Raw genomic sequence first — 16233 nt, 5'->3', positions numbered from 1 at the left:
GTAAGCATGGAAGTTCCTCAAAAAATTACAAATACGGCGGCTGGGAATATGGCCCAGTGGTTGAGTGCTTGGAAGCCCTGGGTCCACCACATATATAAAAAAGGCCAGAAGTAGTGCTGTGGCTCAAGTTATAGAGTGCTAGCCTTGAGCAAAAAAAAGAAAAAAAGAAGCCAGGGATAGTCCTCAGGCCTAGTTCAAGCCCCAGGACTGGCAAAAGAAAAACAATTACAAATATGATCCTGCATTGCCACTGGAAAAACATTCAAGGGAATGTAAATTAACAATTAGTCATACTTGGATGCATGCATTTTTTTAATGTTACATATGTTGGTATATATACACCATAAAGTACTATTCAACCCAAAGAAAAACTGAAGGTATACTGTTTGCAGGAAAATTGTTGGAACTGGAAATCAAAAGGCTAAAAATCCCATTTTTGTTTATAGGCAGAAACTAGACCTAAAACGATGATGATGATGACGACGATGATGATAGCATTAACAGAACATGAATGTAAAAGGGGGGGACTTGACAGAGGAAATTAGTGGAAGGGGAGACGGAGAGACGATAGAGTTCTGCTGAAGGGTGAACACAGTCAAAATTATACATAATGTACACATAGATACTGATCAAAGTTCATAGTGTGTCCCTTTGGAGTTATCAGAGAAATCCTTTCAACAATTGCTTTTCTCAAATAAAAAAAAAGGAAAGGAAAAGCTGCTTTCAGTGTAGGACAACTCTAACATCACAAGTTCCTCGTATCAGTACAAAGGCTGATATCAAAAGGCTGCCCACTGTTGGGTGCTAGTAGCTCATGCTTGTAATCCTAGCTGCTCAGGAGGCTGAGATCTGAGAGTCCCAGTCCAAAACCAGCCCTGGTAGGAAAGTCCCTGGGAGACTCTTATCTCGAATAAACAACTCAAAAACAAGCCAGAATTAATGCTGTGGCTCAAGTGGTAGAGTGCTAGCCTTGAGCACAAAGAGGCTTAGGGACAGTGCCCAGTCCCAGAGTTCAAGGCCCAGGACTGGAAAAAAGAAAAGAAAAAAAAAAAAAGACTCCCCATGTTTCTAAGAGTACAAAATGATTATCAGGTACATGCTTGATGGTGCCACAGACATTCACTGTCAGTTCTAAAAATATATCCTTTACCTCTCTGTTCATAAATACTCTATAGGCATCTTACTCCCAAGGCTCTTTGAAAACAGCAATGAGGCAGGCTCCGAGTCCTGAGACTGGAGGGGAATCCACTAAGCAACTGCTTTGTCTTCACTTGCTGCTGCTCGCCACGAAACCACTCGCCACCGAAAGTAAAGCAGCAACAGCATGGCAGGCTTACCCTAATCTTCTCCAGAGTTAATATCACACACAAACAGGCATCTGCAATCCATCCCTTACCCTTACCATCATGAATAATATTTTTTGTTTATTCCTATTATGTACATAGTTACTAGTTTTGATGTAAATAGGAAGTACTAATTTACTTAATGTGAAATTCTGGTGTTCATCTTATAAAGATCTCATTGAGTCATCAACTTTCAAAGAAAAAAAATGCCTGTTTGATTTTTTAACTATTCTGTATTGAAAGTTACCTCTGTTTATTTCTTTGTTCGAACACAGCTGTTACTATTCCACCATAAGTTCAGTAATGAAAGTAACCTCTGCTTATCTCTTTATTTGAACACAGATGTTATATTCAACCATGAGTTCAGTAATGCTAGCAAGTTTTAGCATGTACAGAGAAATATACTTATAGCTGACTTATAGCTCCCTATTTATCTGTAATACGACACAGTATTATTGTTCTAAATAAATAAGCAAATATTTAATTGGAATCAACTTATAATGTTCTAGTAATAAAAAAACTTAAAAAACAACCAAAGAGGAAATAAAAGTTAAATATAAGCACTTACTCTGTATATAAATCTTCTATCATTGCAACAATAATAACAATGAGAGATACTGCAAATATCTGACACCCAGAACCAATGAGAGAGGAAAATATCAGTGGGTGACTTGACGGTCTAAATACATCTCCATGAACCTGCTTCCATCCATATTCATCTCCTAGGTCTCTATCCTGTATTTAAGTATATACAATACAAACAGAGAAAAGAAAACCAGTCAGAATCAAATCAAACCATAGAAAAATCAAAGTTTACCTTTCTCCAAACTTACACCTTTTGAAAGCATTCTAAATACTCCCAAAAGACATTTCAAACTTAAAATAATGTCTGCTTTAATAACTTAGAATATTATCTCACTTAAGTGAACATTTCATGTCTTGCTGAAAAAACATTAATGTATTTGATGCTATTACTTTTCATGTCTCCTTTCTTTTCTTATAATGTATTATTTAAAGTTTGCAGTGATGGGGATTGAATCCAAAAGCTTTGTGCATACTAAGCATGTATTCTACCACTGAGCCATACCCCCAACAAAGTTTCTTTTCTTTCCTTTTTTTTTTTTTTTAAAAGAATGAGTGTCACTGGGTGCTAGTGGCTCATGCCTATAATCCTAACTATTCAGGAAGCTAAGACCTGAGGATCATGGTTTGAAGCAGCCCAGGCAATAAAGTCCACAAGATTCTTATTTCCAATTAACTACCAAAAAAGGGGGGGGAAGAGTGAAGCTTTGGCTTAAGTGGTAGAGTGCTGGCCTTGAACAGAGTTCAAGCTCTAGGGCTGGCACAAAAAGAAAGGAGGAAAGAAAAACAAAGGAGGGAGGGAGGGAGGGCAGAGGAGGGCTGAATCTCACTAGGATGCCATATAGAACTTGAATTTCTGAGCTCAAGTGATCTTCCTATCTTCCTGCCTCATCTTCTTGAGTAACTGGGACTAAAGACATGTATTACTGCACATCACTTTAGACCTTTTTAAAATTTTAAAATTCTAAAATCTACCTTGGAGTCATGGACTTCTAATTTTAAAACTGTGACTTATATTGTACCATTTTTAATTTTTTTTTTTTACTAAATATAGTGTAAAATGTTTTCTCACCATGTCATCCATCTCTTCTTCTTTACTATACCGGGCATAATCTTTTCTTAAAGTTCTCATTAAAATCATCGAAACTAAGCCCACCAAGAAGATCACCATCATGAAGGAGTTAAAAATTGAAAACCAATGGATCTAAAATAACAGAAAATAATGTTACATAAAATATCAGTTACAAAATTCATAGGTTTCATGACAACTAGGTGCTAGTAGGAAAAAAGTCTTTTAAAAACTCTTAAATATCTAAACTCATTCATAACACCCTGGAAATTGGCTTTTTTTTTTTACGGTAAACTTCTATATATTGAAAACATGCCATCTCCTACACATTCAAATAGACCATACTTTAGCCATATGACATATGCTATTCAACATCACAGGGGAAAAGCACAGAAGTGAAAAACAAACAAGCCTGTAAATTTTAAGCACAGTTGTCAATTTCTATGTGGTTTTGGTTATTTGAAAAATGGAAAAAAATGATACGTGTATATGTGATTTGTAAGGTTTAATAACATACATAAAGTATAGCACTGTTAATGGTAAAGGCAGTATTAAATAAATGTTAACTTTCTTTCTCTGAGCAACAATCTTAAAACCTTTTAAAACGATACATAGACTAAATAAAGTCACCTTCCCAACCCTACCAACTGCTGCCCTCTAGCACCCCCTAGTGGTATTAATTTTAAAGTTGCATGTCCAATTGCTCCTTGATTCTAGAGTACAATCAGACAAGGAATGGCACAGGCACAGGAGTGTACAGAGTGCCTGTTGTATACCAAACACTGACTAGATGCTTCAGGAACACTATCATAAAGTGAAGTTGTCCTATGACCCCACGAGGTATTGTGATCCTTGCTGTAATACTAAGGAAACAAATTGAAGAACTCAAGTCATTTGACCAGATTACAAGCAACAGAACCTGCACTAGAGTCAGCTCTTAGCCACTGAATTAAGAAATCACCACTACACTTACACAAATTTCATCCCATTCCCTCCCTCCTACTTTGCTATACTATCTGTTTTGTACTCTCCACTGACCTAATCACTGTATGAATGTAATGTTTTTGCTATATCTTAAAAGGAGGGGTCTGAGGTCTGCGAAACAAAAAGCTTCTTGTCAAATGGTATTTTCACAGGTTTGGGTCAGCGACCATACATTATGTAACTAAAACCAAACAACTACTAAACATAAAAAGGTCTAAAATAGACCTCTCAGTGGATCACAATAGCTCAACAGCTATGTGCATATGATCATATAAGACAAGGATAAGCAAACTCTATTGCTGACATTATATTTAAAGTTCTAGGTAAATTTCCTTTGGCATACGCCATGTGGCTACTGTATATGATTTTGGAACACTGGGTATTGTATATATGCCTACCTGATCTACGGAAGGGAAAGAAAAACGAGGGTGTAAGATATCACAAGAAATGTACTCACTGCCCGATTATGTAACTGTACCCCTTTTGCACAACACCTTGTCAACAAAACTTTAAAAAGGAAAAAAATAGTAAAAAAAAAAAAAAAAAGGAGGGGTCTGGCCCAAGTTGCAGAGGACCTGGCTAGCACACAAAAGATCAAACCAGACATGGTAGTCCACAGAGGCCTATAATCCTAGCTCCTTGGGAGGTTAAGATTGGGATGTCCAAGGTTCAATGCCAGCTTGGATCAAAGAAACCCATTTCAACCAATAAAAAGCTGGACATGAGGCTGGTATTGTGGCTTAATGGGAGAGTGCTTGCTTAGCATGCATAAAACACTGGGTTCAATTCCTCAGCACCACATAAATAGAAAAAGGTGGAAGTGGCACTGTGGCTCAAGTGGTAGAGTGCTAGCCTTGAGCAAAAAGAAGCTCAGGGACAGTGCCCAGGCCCTGAGTTCAAGCCCAGGACTGATAGGAAGGGAGGGAGGGAGGGAACGGAGAAGCTAGACACAGTGACAAGGACCTATTATCATCCTCCCAGCAACATGGGAAGCATAAATAGAAGGATCATAGACCAAGCCAGGCTAGACCAAAAGGGAGACCCTATTTCAAAAATAGCTAAAGCAAAAGAGTTAGAGGTATGGATCAAATAGTAGACAGCCTGTCTAGCAAGCAAGCCATCAATACCTTCAAAACAAACAAACAAGATGAGATCAAAAGAGAGGTGATTCAGGAAAAAAACTCATAAGTATGATATATCCAATTGCCTTGTGGTCTTTTTATCTCCATCCTTCAACAAATAACCAAGATGAAGCCTATCTTTTGCTGTAAGAAATCAAAACTAGCTGGGTGCTGATGGCTTACACCTGTAATCCTAGCTACTCAGGAGGCTGAGGTTTGAGGACCGTAGTTCAAAACCAGACTGGGCAGGAAAGTCTATGAAACTCTTATCTCCAATTAACCACCAGAAAAACCACAAGTGGAGCTATGGCTCAAAGTGGTAGAGCAAAGAGCTAACCAAAAAAAAAAAAGTCAAACTAACACATAAACTCAAAACTAATATTACCTGCTAGTCTTATGAGGTGAGATCTAGCTTATATATGGTGGTGGAGAATGAGGAATACTGAAGTGTTTCTTCATGCTCTTGATGTTTCTGTGTAAGGGGTTTCACTAGCAAAAACTGTCATTTATTCCTATCCAAGAAAATGCACATTTTCCCATACCACAGGCTTCATAGTTCAGCACTGAGTATGTCAGATCTGTCTAATTCTGAGTATCAGTAGTAAAAAGCCCATTTCATGATGAATATAAGCCATATTCTCCAATATTAGCATCAGTAGTCATTAAACTGACATGTTGGTGTCCTACACATTGTATTCCTTCTTGTGTATTTCTTAATTTGTTTAAACCATGAGACGAAGAGCTTTTGACTGATCCTCTAAAATGGCCTAACACCCTTCACTCTGACTCTGAAATCACCACTAATAAAACCTTGAAATCTTACTATAATGCCCTACACACAGCAAATATTCAATGTTTATGAAACTGATTTGCATGCATATACAATGTCTTAAAATATACAATTTACCTACCCTATGTTGAAAAAAAGATGGATCAAGATACTTGTCAAATCGATCTTCAAATTTTACATCTGACTTTTTCCATTTTACCTAAAAAAAAAAATTCACTTGAAAATTAAAGATCAGTAAAGAAATCAGTAAGCTGATGACAAAACTAAAAGTAAAATTTGAAAATATTTACATACTTAAAACAGAGAAAAGCTAGGCTCATGACTGTAATCCTAGCTATTCAGGAGGCTGAAATCTAAGGACCCCAGTTCAAAGCAGTCTGGGCCAGAAAATCTGTGAACTTATTACCTATTATCTCCACTAAACTATCTCCCAAAAAAGCCAGAAGTGAAGCTCCAGTGGTAAAAGAGCAAAAGAAGCTCAGGGACAGCATCTGGGCCTTGAGTTTAAGCCTCAGGACAGACAGACACACACACACAGACATACACACAGACACACAGAGACACAGACACACACACACACACACACACACACACACACACACACACCTTAAGAGAAATGGCAAAACATTACTGAGAGAATGGAACATTTAACGAGGTATAAGAAAACTAATCAACTTTCTTAAATTTCTTCTCTATATAAGCAAAAGTTATACCTTTCCTTAGTTTTCAAAGACTATTTATTTACTATTGTGGCCTTGCACACTCTAACCTGATAAATGTGTTGAGAATTTAATTAACACTAGTGTTAAACCGTGTGTGTAAACCAACTAAAATAAGAATCTAGACATCTTTATCTTTGTGGGTTGGTTTTTTTTATGGTATCCTGGAGCCTAAACTCAGCGCCGGGTGCTGTCCCTCAGCTTTTTTTCCCTCAAGCCTAGCCCCCTACAACTTGAGCCGCAGCCCTACTTTCAGGCTTTGGGGTGGTTAATTGTCACTTTAGTCCACAATCCTTAGATCTCAGCCTCCTGAGTAGCTAGAATTACAGGTATGAGGCTAGAATTACAGGTATGAGTATTACTTTTATTACAACTATAAAATTTCTATGCAAAGCATAAAAATTATGTCAATATTATTTATCCTATGCAGAAAGCTTGAAAAACTCTCAAAATATTCATTCCATTGTGACTAAAAAGTAGTCAACAAAGTGAGAAGCTACCTATATTGGATTTTTCTCCTTCCCACCATTTTAAAGTCTAATAAAACAGAATTAACTTGACAGTTGCTAAAGGGTTCTGATGAGCTCTTACTCTGTAAGAATAATGATTCCAATATATAAAGTTAGCCAAGGTAAACTAAACTTATCCAGTAACTTTTTCTACAGTTCTATTTCTATCTGCAATGATAAAATGTAAGAAACAACGTGAACTACTACAACCTAAAAATGTAACCATATAAGTACTTGGCTGTTAGAAATGCCCAGTAACTTTGCTAGAGCAAATGGCAAATAGTATGTCCAACAAATGCACAACTAGTATCTCATACTATGTAGACTTGAAGTGTATCTTTCCTATTTTTAGGAGGCTTGACATTCAGAAAAAAGTTTTAATATTATGCTGCTGCATCCAATTTTAAGTGACATTTTCATTTACTAAAGCACAAAAGCACAATCACAAGTAGTTGTTCTTACAAGTATTCTAACACTTACTGAATAAGACATCTGTATTTTTGTATTTGGAACCAGTTTCACCTTCCCTTCACTAGTTAGATTAACATCAACAATTCGATTTCCATTAAAACCAATTTCAAGTTTTTTGTAGGTCCACAGATAATAATCTTCTCCATTCTCATCTGCTTCACCAACAATACCTATAAAAGAAAAAATACTTTATACAAGGTAGTAGCTTTTAGTATCTAAAAATCCCAGAAGCTAAAAGCCTGCTGAATTTCTTTTACATAAGTAAAACCAACAACAATATTACTATCTTCATGGCTAGAACAAAGCAAATTTTGTAGGCTCAGCTTCTATTTAGCAACACACACCATAGTCATACCATTACTACTAGAGTGTAACTGCACACTAACTTGATCCCAAAGTTCATGTTTTGTCATTATTATCACTTTCTTTGCAATAATTACCACCTACCTATATAGACTCTCTAACATTTCAAATTTCAGAAGTGCTCTATCAACATTCATCAAGGCTACTAAACTACCAGTGATGAAAGTAAACTAAAACCAGGTTTTCTCAAGCCTCTAGGCTTTTCTTTCCCTCCCTCCCTCCCTCCCTCCCTCCCTCCCTCCCTCCCTCCCTCCCTCCCTCCCTCCCTCCCTCCCTCCCTCCCTCCCTCCCTCCCTCCCTCCCTCCCTCCCTCCCCCTCCCTCCCTCCCTCCCTCCCTCCCTCCCTCCCTCCCTCCCTCCCTCCCTCCCTCCCTCCCTCCCTCCCTCCCTCCCTCCCTCCCTCCCTCCCTCCCTCCCTCCCTCCCTCCCTCCCTCCCTCCCTCCCTCTCTCCCTCCCTCCCTTCTTTTTGCCAGTCCTAGGGCTTGAATTCAGGAGCTAGGCACTATTCCAGAGCATCTTTGTGTTCAAGGATAGCGCTCTACCACTTGAGCCACAGCACCACTTCTGGCTTTTTCTATTTATGTGGTACTGAGAGAAATTGAACCCAGGGCTTCATGAAGGCTAGGCAAGCACTCTACTACTAAGCCACATACCCAGCGGGTTATTATTTCTCTAACAACCTATGCTCTAGCCAATCCTAGAAAGATGTTACATGTAGATACAAACATACACTGTGTGTGTGTGTGTGTGTGTGTGTGTGTGTGTGTGTGTATTTCAAATTTAAAATGTACCCAAACTTAAAATGCCTCTTTTTACCTCAAGTACTACGCCTGTCTCTGGAAGTCATCAAAATGAAAGGACTGTTGAAGACAAATAGTAATGAGGCAATATTTAAAAACGCTCATTTTGACCCTAATTTTGGTACCAGAAAGGCAAGATGTGAACAATATGAGACAATAGTTGGTACCTGAGAATTCATACCTTATGCCTTCAAATAGTCAGCTGTCAAATGTTCCCCTTCCAAACCTATATACTTCCCAAAGCTTTAAACTCTATAAATTGCTAGGACATTCCTCTATGGTCAATACATCCCACTGAAGGGAGAAGATATGATAATTTCTTATAAAGGATTATTTGCCTACTAGCCAAGGTGATTCTTGCTAACTGGTACAAATTGAAGGAGATAAGTTTTGTTTTGTTTGGAAATAAAGATAAATTATTCTAATAATTAGTTTCACTAAGATTGAAAGACACAATTATACCAAATGAGAAGCTTTTCTCTAAGAGGCTTTCAAAAGATTCTACATTACCCCAAGAAAAGTCAGATTGTAATTTTCTTTCTGATAGATTCTCTGTGGCTCAGATATTCCATAATGTTCAAAAGTATCTCCTAAACATGGCAGACCCTAAAATCCCAAGGCTAAAAAAGATATACTTTAAGATAAGAATATCCAATATTTTTGTTGGTAAAGAGACACACAGCAATAACTAGAACACAAAGCAAAACAAACACAAATCATACAACTATGGATCTACGTAAAAAACTCATAGCAATAGAAAAGAAGGGAAGAACCTGTTGTCTCACTAAAAATGAAGTTTATGTCAGGAGCTACTGTTTCTCACCTGTAATCCTAGCTACTTAGGAGGGTCATGGTTCAAAGACAGTCCAGGCAGGGAAAGTCCATGGGACTCTTACTTCCAATAAACTCCCCCCAAAAGCCGGAAGCAGAGCTGTGACTCAGTGGTAGAGCACTAACGTGAGCAAAAGAAGCTCAGGGACAATATCCAGGCCCTGATTTCAAACCCCAGGATATATACAAAATTCTTTTTAAAAACTAAAGCTTAGGGCTGGGGATATGGCCTAGTGGCAAGAGTGCTTGCCTCGTATAAATGAGGCCCTGGGTTCAATTCCTCAGCACCACATATACAGAAAATGGCCAGAAGTGGCGCTGTGGCTCAAGTGGCAGAGTGCTAGCCTTGAGCAAAAAGGAGACAGGGACAGTGGTCAGGCCCTGAGTTCAAGCCCCAGGACTAGCAAAAAACAAAATAAAACAAAACAAAAAACAATGAAACTTAGCCTGATGGGTTCTCTTAAGCATTAATTATACATAATTATACACAGAAAAGCATCCAGAGACATTTATACACATATATCTATATATAGTGATCAAACATGAGTGTGATAGCTGCTTATGTTTTGTATTTTAAATAATTTAATCAAGCCAATATAACTGAATTTTGTATTATGCATAGTCTTTATTAACTGTGTATGTATCTTCTCCATCAGTATAGGTAAAGAGCAAAAATTTGTGTGTGTGCTGGTACTAGTGCTCAAATTAAGGGCTTAATCATCTTGCTCAGCTTTTTTAACTTTTTGCTAACAGCTGGTGCTATACTTAAGCTGCACCTCTAGATACATAAAGATATTTAAATACTGCCAGGCACCAAGGGCTTTCGCCTGTAATCCTACCTACACAGGAGGCTGAAATCTGAAGATCACAGTTCAAAGCCAGCCCAGGCAGGAAAGCCTGTGAGAATCTTATTTCCAATTAACTACCAAAAAAAGCCAGAAATGGAACTGTGGCTCAAGGGGTAGAGAGCTAGCCTAGGGGACAAAAGCTCAGGGACAGTGCCCATGCCCTGAAGTTCAAGCACCACAACTGGCATAAAAAATAAAAATAAATTTAAATTTAATCATTAGGTTTTAGAAAACAACACAGAAACTAGAATAGCAAGCTATTAAAGAAATCATCAAGCCAGCTGCTGACAGCTTATACCTATAATCCCAAACCACTGATGAGATGTGGGATCATGGTTCCAATTAAACAGCAAAAGGCTAGAGGTGTGGTTCATGTGGTAGAATGCCAAGTTTGAGCAAAAAAGTGGAGCAAGCCCTGAGCAAGAAGCCTCAGTACTAGCACAACAACAACTAAAAAAAAAAAAAAAAAACAAAAAAAAAAACTATTATACCCCAAACCCATGGTAACATGTGAAAGAATTAAAACTTTGGAGGTGGCGCTATGGCTTAAAGTGATACAGCACTAGCCTTGAGCAAAAGAGCTTAGAGGCAGGATCCAGGCCCTGAGTCCAAACCCCACTACTGATTAAAAAAAAAAAAAAAAAAAAAGTGTTGGCTTAGGCAGTACATATACTAAAATTGCAACAATTCAGAGAACAATAGTGGCCCCTGTGCAAGGATGACACACAAATTCATGAAGCATTCCATATTTTTTGAACTCCAGGAAATGGTGATGAGAGAGATTGCTTTTTGGTGCTGCTGTTTTCAATGTCTTTTCCTTTTGTCTTGTCAATTTGTCTTTGAGAGGGTAAGAGGGGCACAGAATAGGTGGGACAAAGAAAATGTATTCCTTACTTATGTAACTGTAACTCCTTTGTACATAACCTCTACAATAATAATTATATGTATGTGTGTGTACACACACACACACACACACACACACACACACACACACACACACACACACACAGTGTATTTCTTTTGGGCCAGGTGCCAGTCATGCCTGTCACCCTAGCTACTCAGGAGATCTGAAGATCATGGTTTTAAAGCCAGCCCAGGCAGGAAAGTCCATGAGACTCTTATTTCCAATTAATCACCAGAAAACTGGAAGTGGAGCTGTGGCTTAAGGTGGTAGAGCCCTTGGCGCTGAGCTTTAAAAAAGCTCAGAGATAGCACTCAGACACAAGTTCAAGGCTCCAACAATAATAAAAGGAAAGTTAAAACTTCAAAATGGCCTATAATCCTAGCTACACAGGAAGCTGAGATGGGAGGATTGATGTTCCAAGCCAGTCTGGGCAGTCCACAAGACTCTATAACCAACAAACAAGAAAAATGAAGGACTGGAGAAGTGGCACAAATGATAGAGCACCAGCCATGAACAAGAAAGCTGAGAGAGAAGATAAGATACTGAGTTCAAACATCTGAATTAACTTCAGATTTTAAAAATCAGACTATATTTAATTTGGGGGCACATGCATTTTAGAGAAAAATTTGGCATGATTAGTCAAACATTTAAATGTATGTAAAATGAGGGAGGAGGTAACAAGTTGAACAAGAAATGTACTCACTGCCTTACATATAACACTGTAACCCCTCTGTACTTTACTTTGACAATAAAGGGAAAATAAATAAGTAATAAATTAAAAAACAAACTTCAAAATGCTACATTTGAGAAAAGTTAAAGTGAGAAATGAGAAAAACATGGGCAGAAAGCTATTTCAGATTGTTTGAAGCACCTTTTAATTCCTTAAATCTAAAAAGTTATACTATATAAAAGTTCTACTTTGGAGTTTTGGCCATATGAAAAATGCTTTAAGAAACCTCCATAAAAAATGGTTTTAAAAATCATTCTGTGGGGCTGGGAATGTGCCCTAGTGGCAGAGTACTTGCCTAGCATGCATGAAGCCCTGGGTTTGATTCCTCAGTACCACATTAAAAAAAGAAATTATACTGTGGAAAATAGTGAAAATATATTATTAACATCATGATCTCGTATACAATCACTGTAACAAACTCATCATGTTTATTACTCAAATATTCCCAAACCTTACATTTAACAAATCATATTCACTTACCCCATATTGGTAAGTCATCTATGTACATCTGGTACCAGTAGTGATTTTTGATAGCATAAACAAATGCATCTCTCTTTTCTTTATCTAAGTCAATTTCACAGTAAGTGGCTGGCATCACATCATCTGTATAAAATAAAAATTACAGTTTAGCTCACTGGTTTGCAAAAGAGTTACAAGAAACAAGAAAAAAATAAAATTTTTGAAGCTAAAATTTCAATTCATAACAATTAAATCTAGCCAGGCACTAGCAGTTCACACCTGTAATCCTAGCTACTTAGGAGTCTGAGACTCTTATCTTCAATAAACCACAAAAAAAGCCACTACCCAAGTGGTGGAGCACCCAGGCCCTGAATTCAAGCCCTAGAACCAGCAGCAGCAGTACCACCCTCACCCCTGCAAAAAAGAAAAAAAGCCAAGCCAATGTACATTAGGTTAAAAACTGTGACCTGAGGTTAGGGATAGGATGGGGGAAATGAGAGGGACTGCTGGAAAGAGTGACTGATAAAGAAGCATTGTACGTATAACCTAACTTATGGAATTGTAACCCCTTTGCATAACTACTTAATAAGTAAAAAATAATAAGTAAATGAATAACACAAAAGTTCCCTAAGATTTTCACTCAACTGCTTTAAAAAACTGGTGTAACTGTTCAACTGGCCCCTAATTTATATATATCTAATGCTTCAAATACATGCTTTATGTTTCTAAACAAAACAAAAGACTAGCCAAACAACTTGCAAATACTCTAGATACGAATTAAGAGAACTATAAACTTCTGATGCATTACTTAAGCAATTAGTAAATAATGAAATCATAACAATAAAAAAGAAAGCACCAGCTTTTGTTTTCTTACATACTGGTTATTTAGAATCTAAAATGCAATTTTTCCCAAAGAAATATTAAACTTTTTAAATACTAATTAAAGTTTCTTAAATATAAACTAGAGTTAAATCATAAATTTAATAGATACTTAATAGCTTTTTTGTGTGTTCCATAACTGGGTTTAAGCTCACAGATTTGCTCTGTCATTTGTCTTTTTTGCTAAAGACTGGTGCTCTACTACTTGAGTCATAACCCCTACTTCCAGCTTATTGGTTACTAACTGAAGTTAAGAATTTCCTGATTTCTGTGACCCACAGATCTCAGTCTCCAGAGAAATAGCCATAGCATTATTTCTATAAAAGATCAACAACTGAGTTATAACTCCACATTCTACAACATCCATCCCAACCCTCAAAAGAAGGAAAAGATTCCCTATAAGTCAGCAAAGAGTGCAAATCACCAAAAGGACAATAAACAACAAAGACTTGTGGAAGGAGGGCAGGGAAATACTCATCTTCACTCAGACTAGAAGAAAACAATTTTATCTACCAACAGTGACTCTCAAGCAGATTTTCTTTCAGTCCTCTAGGGAATTTAGGACTTTCTTAATGGGAAAAACTGAGGCTGAGCAGTGAAGCAAAAGAGTTAGGAAATGAGATTTCCTAAAAGCATTCCTACAACAAGAGCTACAGAAGAACTGTCAATAAGAGGTCCCCAAAAAAGACCTCCATCAAGTAATAATGCACCCAGGGCAACAGCCTCAAATGGACAGTCTCAGAGGACAACATAAACACCTCACTGCTACCTCTGTATTCCTTGCTATTAATAAAAAGACATGTTGATAATGACCATTAACAAGATGGTAGTTTTAAGTATAACAATATGACATTTACATGTATAAAGCTTTTAAAAGATGCTGTATAGCCTGAACTCTAGTTCAAGTGTTTCTGAATAGATCTAACATCTTCAGTACATTCACTGTAACCTAACAACTACCAGAAACTCCTACACATCCTGTGCTCTCTTGGCCTCTAAACATTTTTGCTCCAGCTGTTAACTCTACCTGAAAGTCCCATACATTCTTTCCATCCGCAGGCCCTTTCTCCCACAGAGCAGTTCCTGATTCACCATCCAGTAGTGTTGTTACTTTATCTGAAGTCTCATGGCTTTCTCACCATGCCTCCCTATATGCCATGCAAGCCTGAACCATTATACCTCAGACCAGTATCTGAGCGCCTAAGAAAACACTATATGGCCTTGAAAATTACATTCTTTTTACCACCAGCTATGCTTTCTCAGTATCCTACACTACAGTACCCTGTACTATAAATAAAAAAAACTAATTGGCGCTGGGAATATGGCCTAGTGGTAAAGTGCTTGCCTCAAATACATGAAGCCCTAGGTTCGATTCCTCAGCACAACATATATAGAAAACGCCAGAAGTGGTACTGTGGCTCAAGTGGTAGAGTGCTAGCCTTGAGCAACAGGAAGCCGGGGACAGTGCTCAGGCCCTGAGTTCAAGCCCTAGGATTGGCAAAAAAAAAAAAAAAAAAAAAAACCCTAATTTTAAGAGCACAATTTCCTACTTACTTGGCAAAGAAAAATTAATTTATTACAGTTTGCACATATACATGCATCTGTGTAGCAGTATATGCATGTGTGCAAAACTGCATATAAAGAAATATCAGTGGGGCTGGGGATATGGTCTAGTGGCAAGACAGCTTGCCTCATATACATGAGGCCCTGGGTTCGATTGCCCAGCACCACATATACAGAAAACGGCCAGAAGTGGCGCTGTGGCTCAAGTGGCAGAGTGCTAGCCTTGAGCAAAAGGAAGCCAGGGACAGAGCTCAGGTCCTGAGTCCAAGGCCCAGGACTGGCCAAAAAAAAAAAAAAAAGAAAGAAAGAAATATCAAGTTAAACAAATGAAGTTTTTGAGCAGAATCTCCAAGAAATGACAAAAGAGTTCTTGAAGACTATCCTTCTCTGCTATGAAATCTAAAAATAAAATGAGGCAAAAGGAAAAAGCATCATGACAGGCTGTACAAAGGACACTGGTTAGTTGTATTTTAATGAGATTCCTTTCAGGAAAATGCAAACATTACAAATAACTGAAAAGCCTGGCTGCCCAACCAAAATACATTACTTCACTCAGGAGGTAACTGCTTTGAAGATAACTAATACAATGTGTATGAATATGTCAAATCACTATCAGCATCCCATGTACCAGGAAAACAATTTGCAAATCTTTCATGAGAAATCACTGCTTCAAAATTACAATTGGACCTTTCTCAGATAAATGATATACCTATGAACTCTGGAGAAGATGCAATTACAGTATAAACAGTTTGCAAATGGTAAAGTAAATGTTAACATGTATTTTTCAAACAGAAGGCAAGATCTGGGTATACTGTAGAAAGTAAGCACCAATACATCTGTCATCAATTCTCAGTTATATGCCATACTAGTATGATAGGCCCTGAAAGCTCTGAGAAAAGGATGTAATAATTAGGAGTTGTCTAAGAATGTAACAAGTCATCATGCTTTGTTTACATTCACTTTTGATAACATCACTAAATTAGACAATCAGAATGTTTCCACCTCAAATCCAACACAAGTGAATTTTAGACTGAGCTATGCTGCTTGCTAAGCAATTAAAAGCAAGTCATTTAACTTCTGAGAACCGCAGTTCCCTCAAGTGTGAAACAGAAAACAACTGTGTTAATTCTTTCCCAGAGTTGTTTTAAGGACTGAAAGTGCCAATGTATTCACAGACAGTGTTCTTAAGTGTCCCTTGTACTGATAAGTCCTTTGAGAATCTGATGAAAGTCACATTTCCCTTGCTCTCAAGTGCACATTCATATAA

The 16233-nt window shown here is 37.6% G+C and overlaps 1 protein-coding gene and 1 non-coding gene across 2 annotated transcripts in view; one reads left to right on the top strand and one right to left on the bottom strand.

Moving 5' to 3' along the window:
* Nucleotides 1–16233, bottom strand: part of Tm9sf3 (transmembrane 9 superfamily member 3) — a 57494-nt gene that overhangs the window by 26714 nt on the left and 14547 nt on the right. The window contains exons 3-7 of the mRNA XM_048338580.1: nt 12546–12668; nt 7598–7758; nt 6011–6088; nt 2998–3129; nt 1912–2078 (exon numbers count right to left, since the gene is read on the bottom strand). Coding sequence (XP_048194537.1) covers nt 1912–2078; nt 2998–3129; nt 6011–6088; nt 7598–7758; nt 12546–12668 — 661 coding nt within the window. The remainder of the gene's footprint in view (nt 1–1911; nt 2079–2997; nt 3130–6010; nt 6089–7597; nt 7759–12545; nt 12669–16233) is intronic.
* LOC125347402 lies at nt 11080–11184 on the top strand. Its single transcript, XR_007210190.1, has one exon. It is a non-coding gene; the product is annotated as a U6 spliceosomal RNA (small nuclear RNA).

This window comes from Perognathus longimembris, chromosome 2 (genome assembly GCF_023159225.1).
Source record: "Perognathus longimembris pacificus isolate PPM17 chromosome 2, ASM2315922v1, whole genome shotgun sequence".
NCBI classification, from domain to species: Eukaryota; Metazoa; Chordata; class Mammalia; order Rodentia; family Heteromyidae; genus Perognathus; species Perognathus longimembris.
This window is presented reverse-complemented; position numbering and strand designations above follow the sequence as displayed.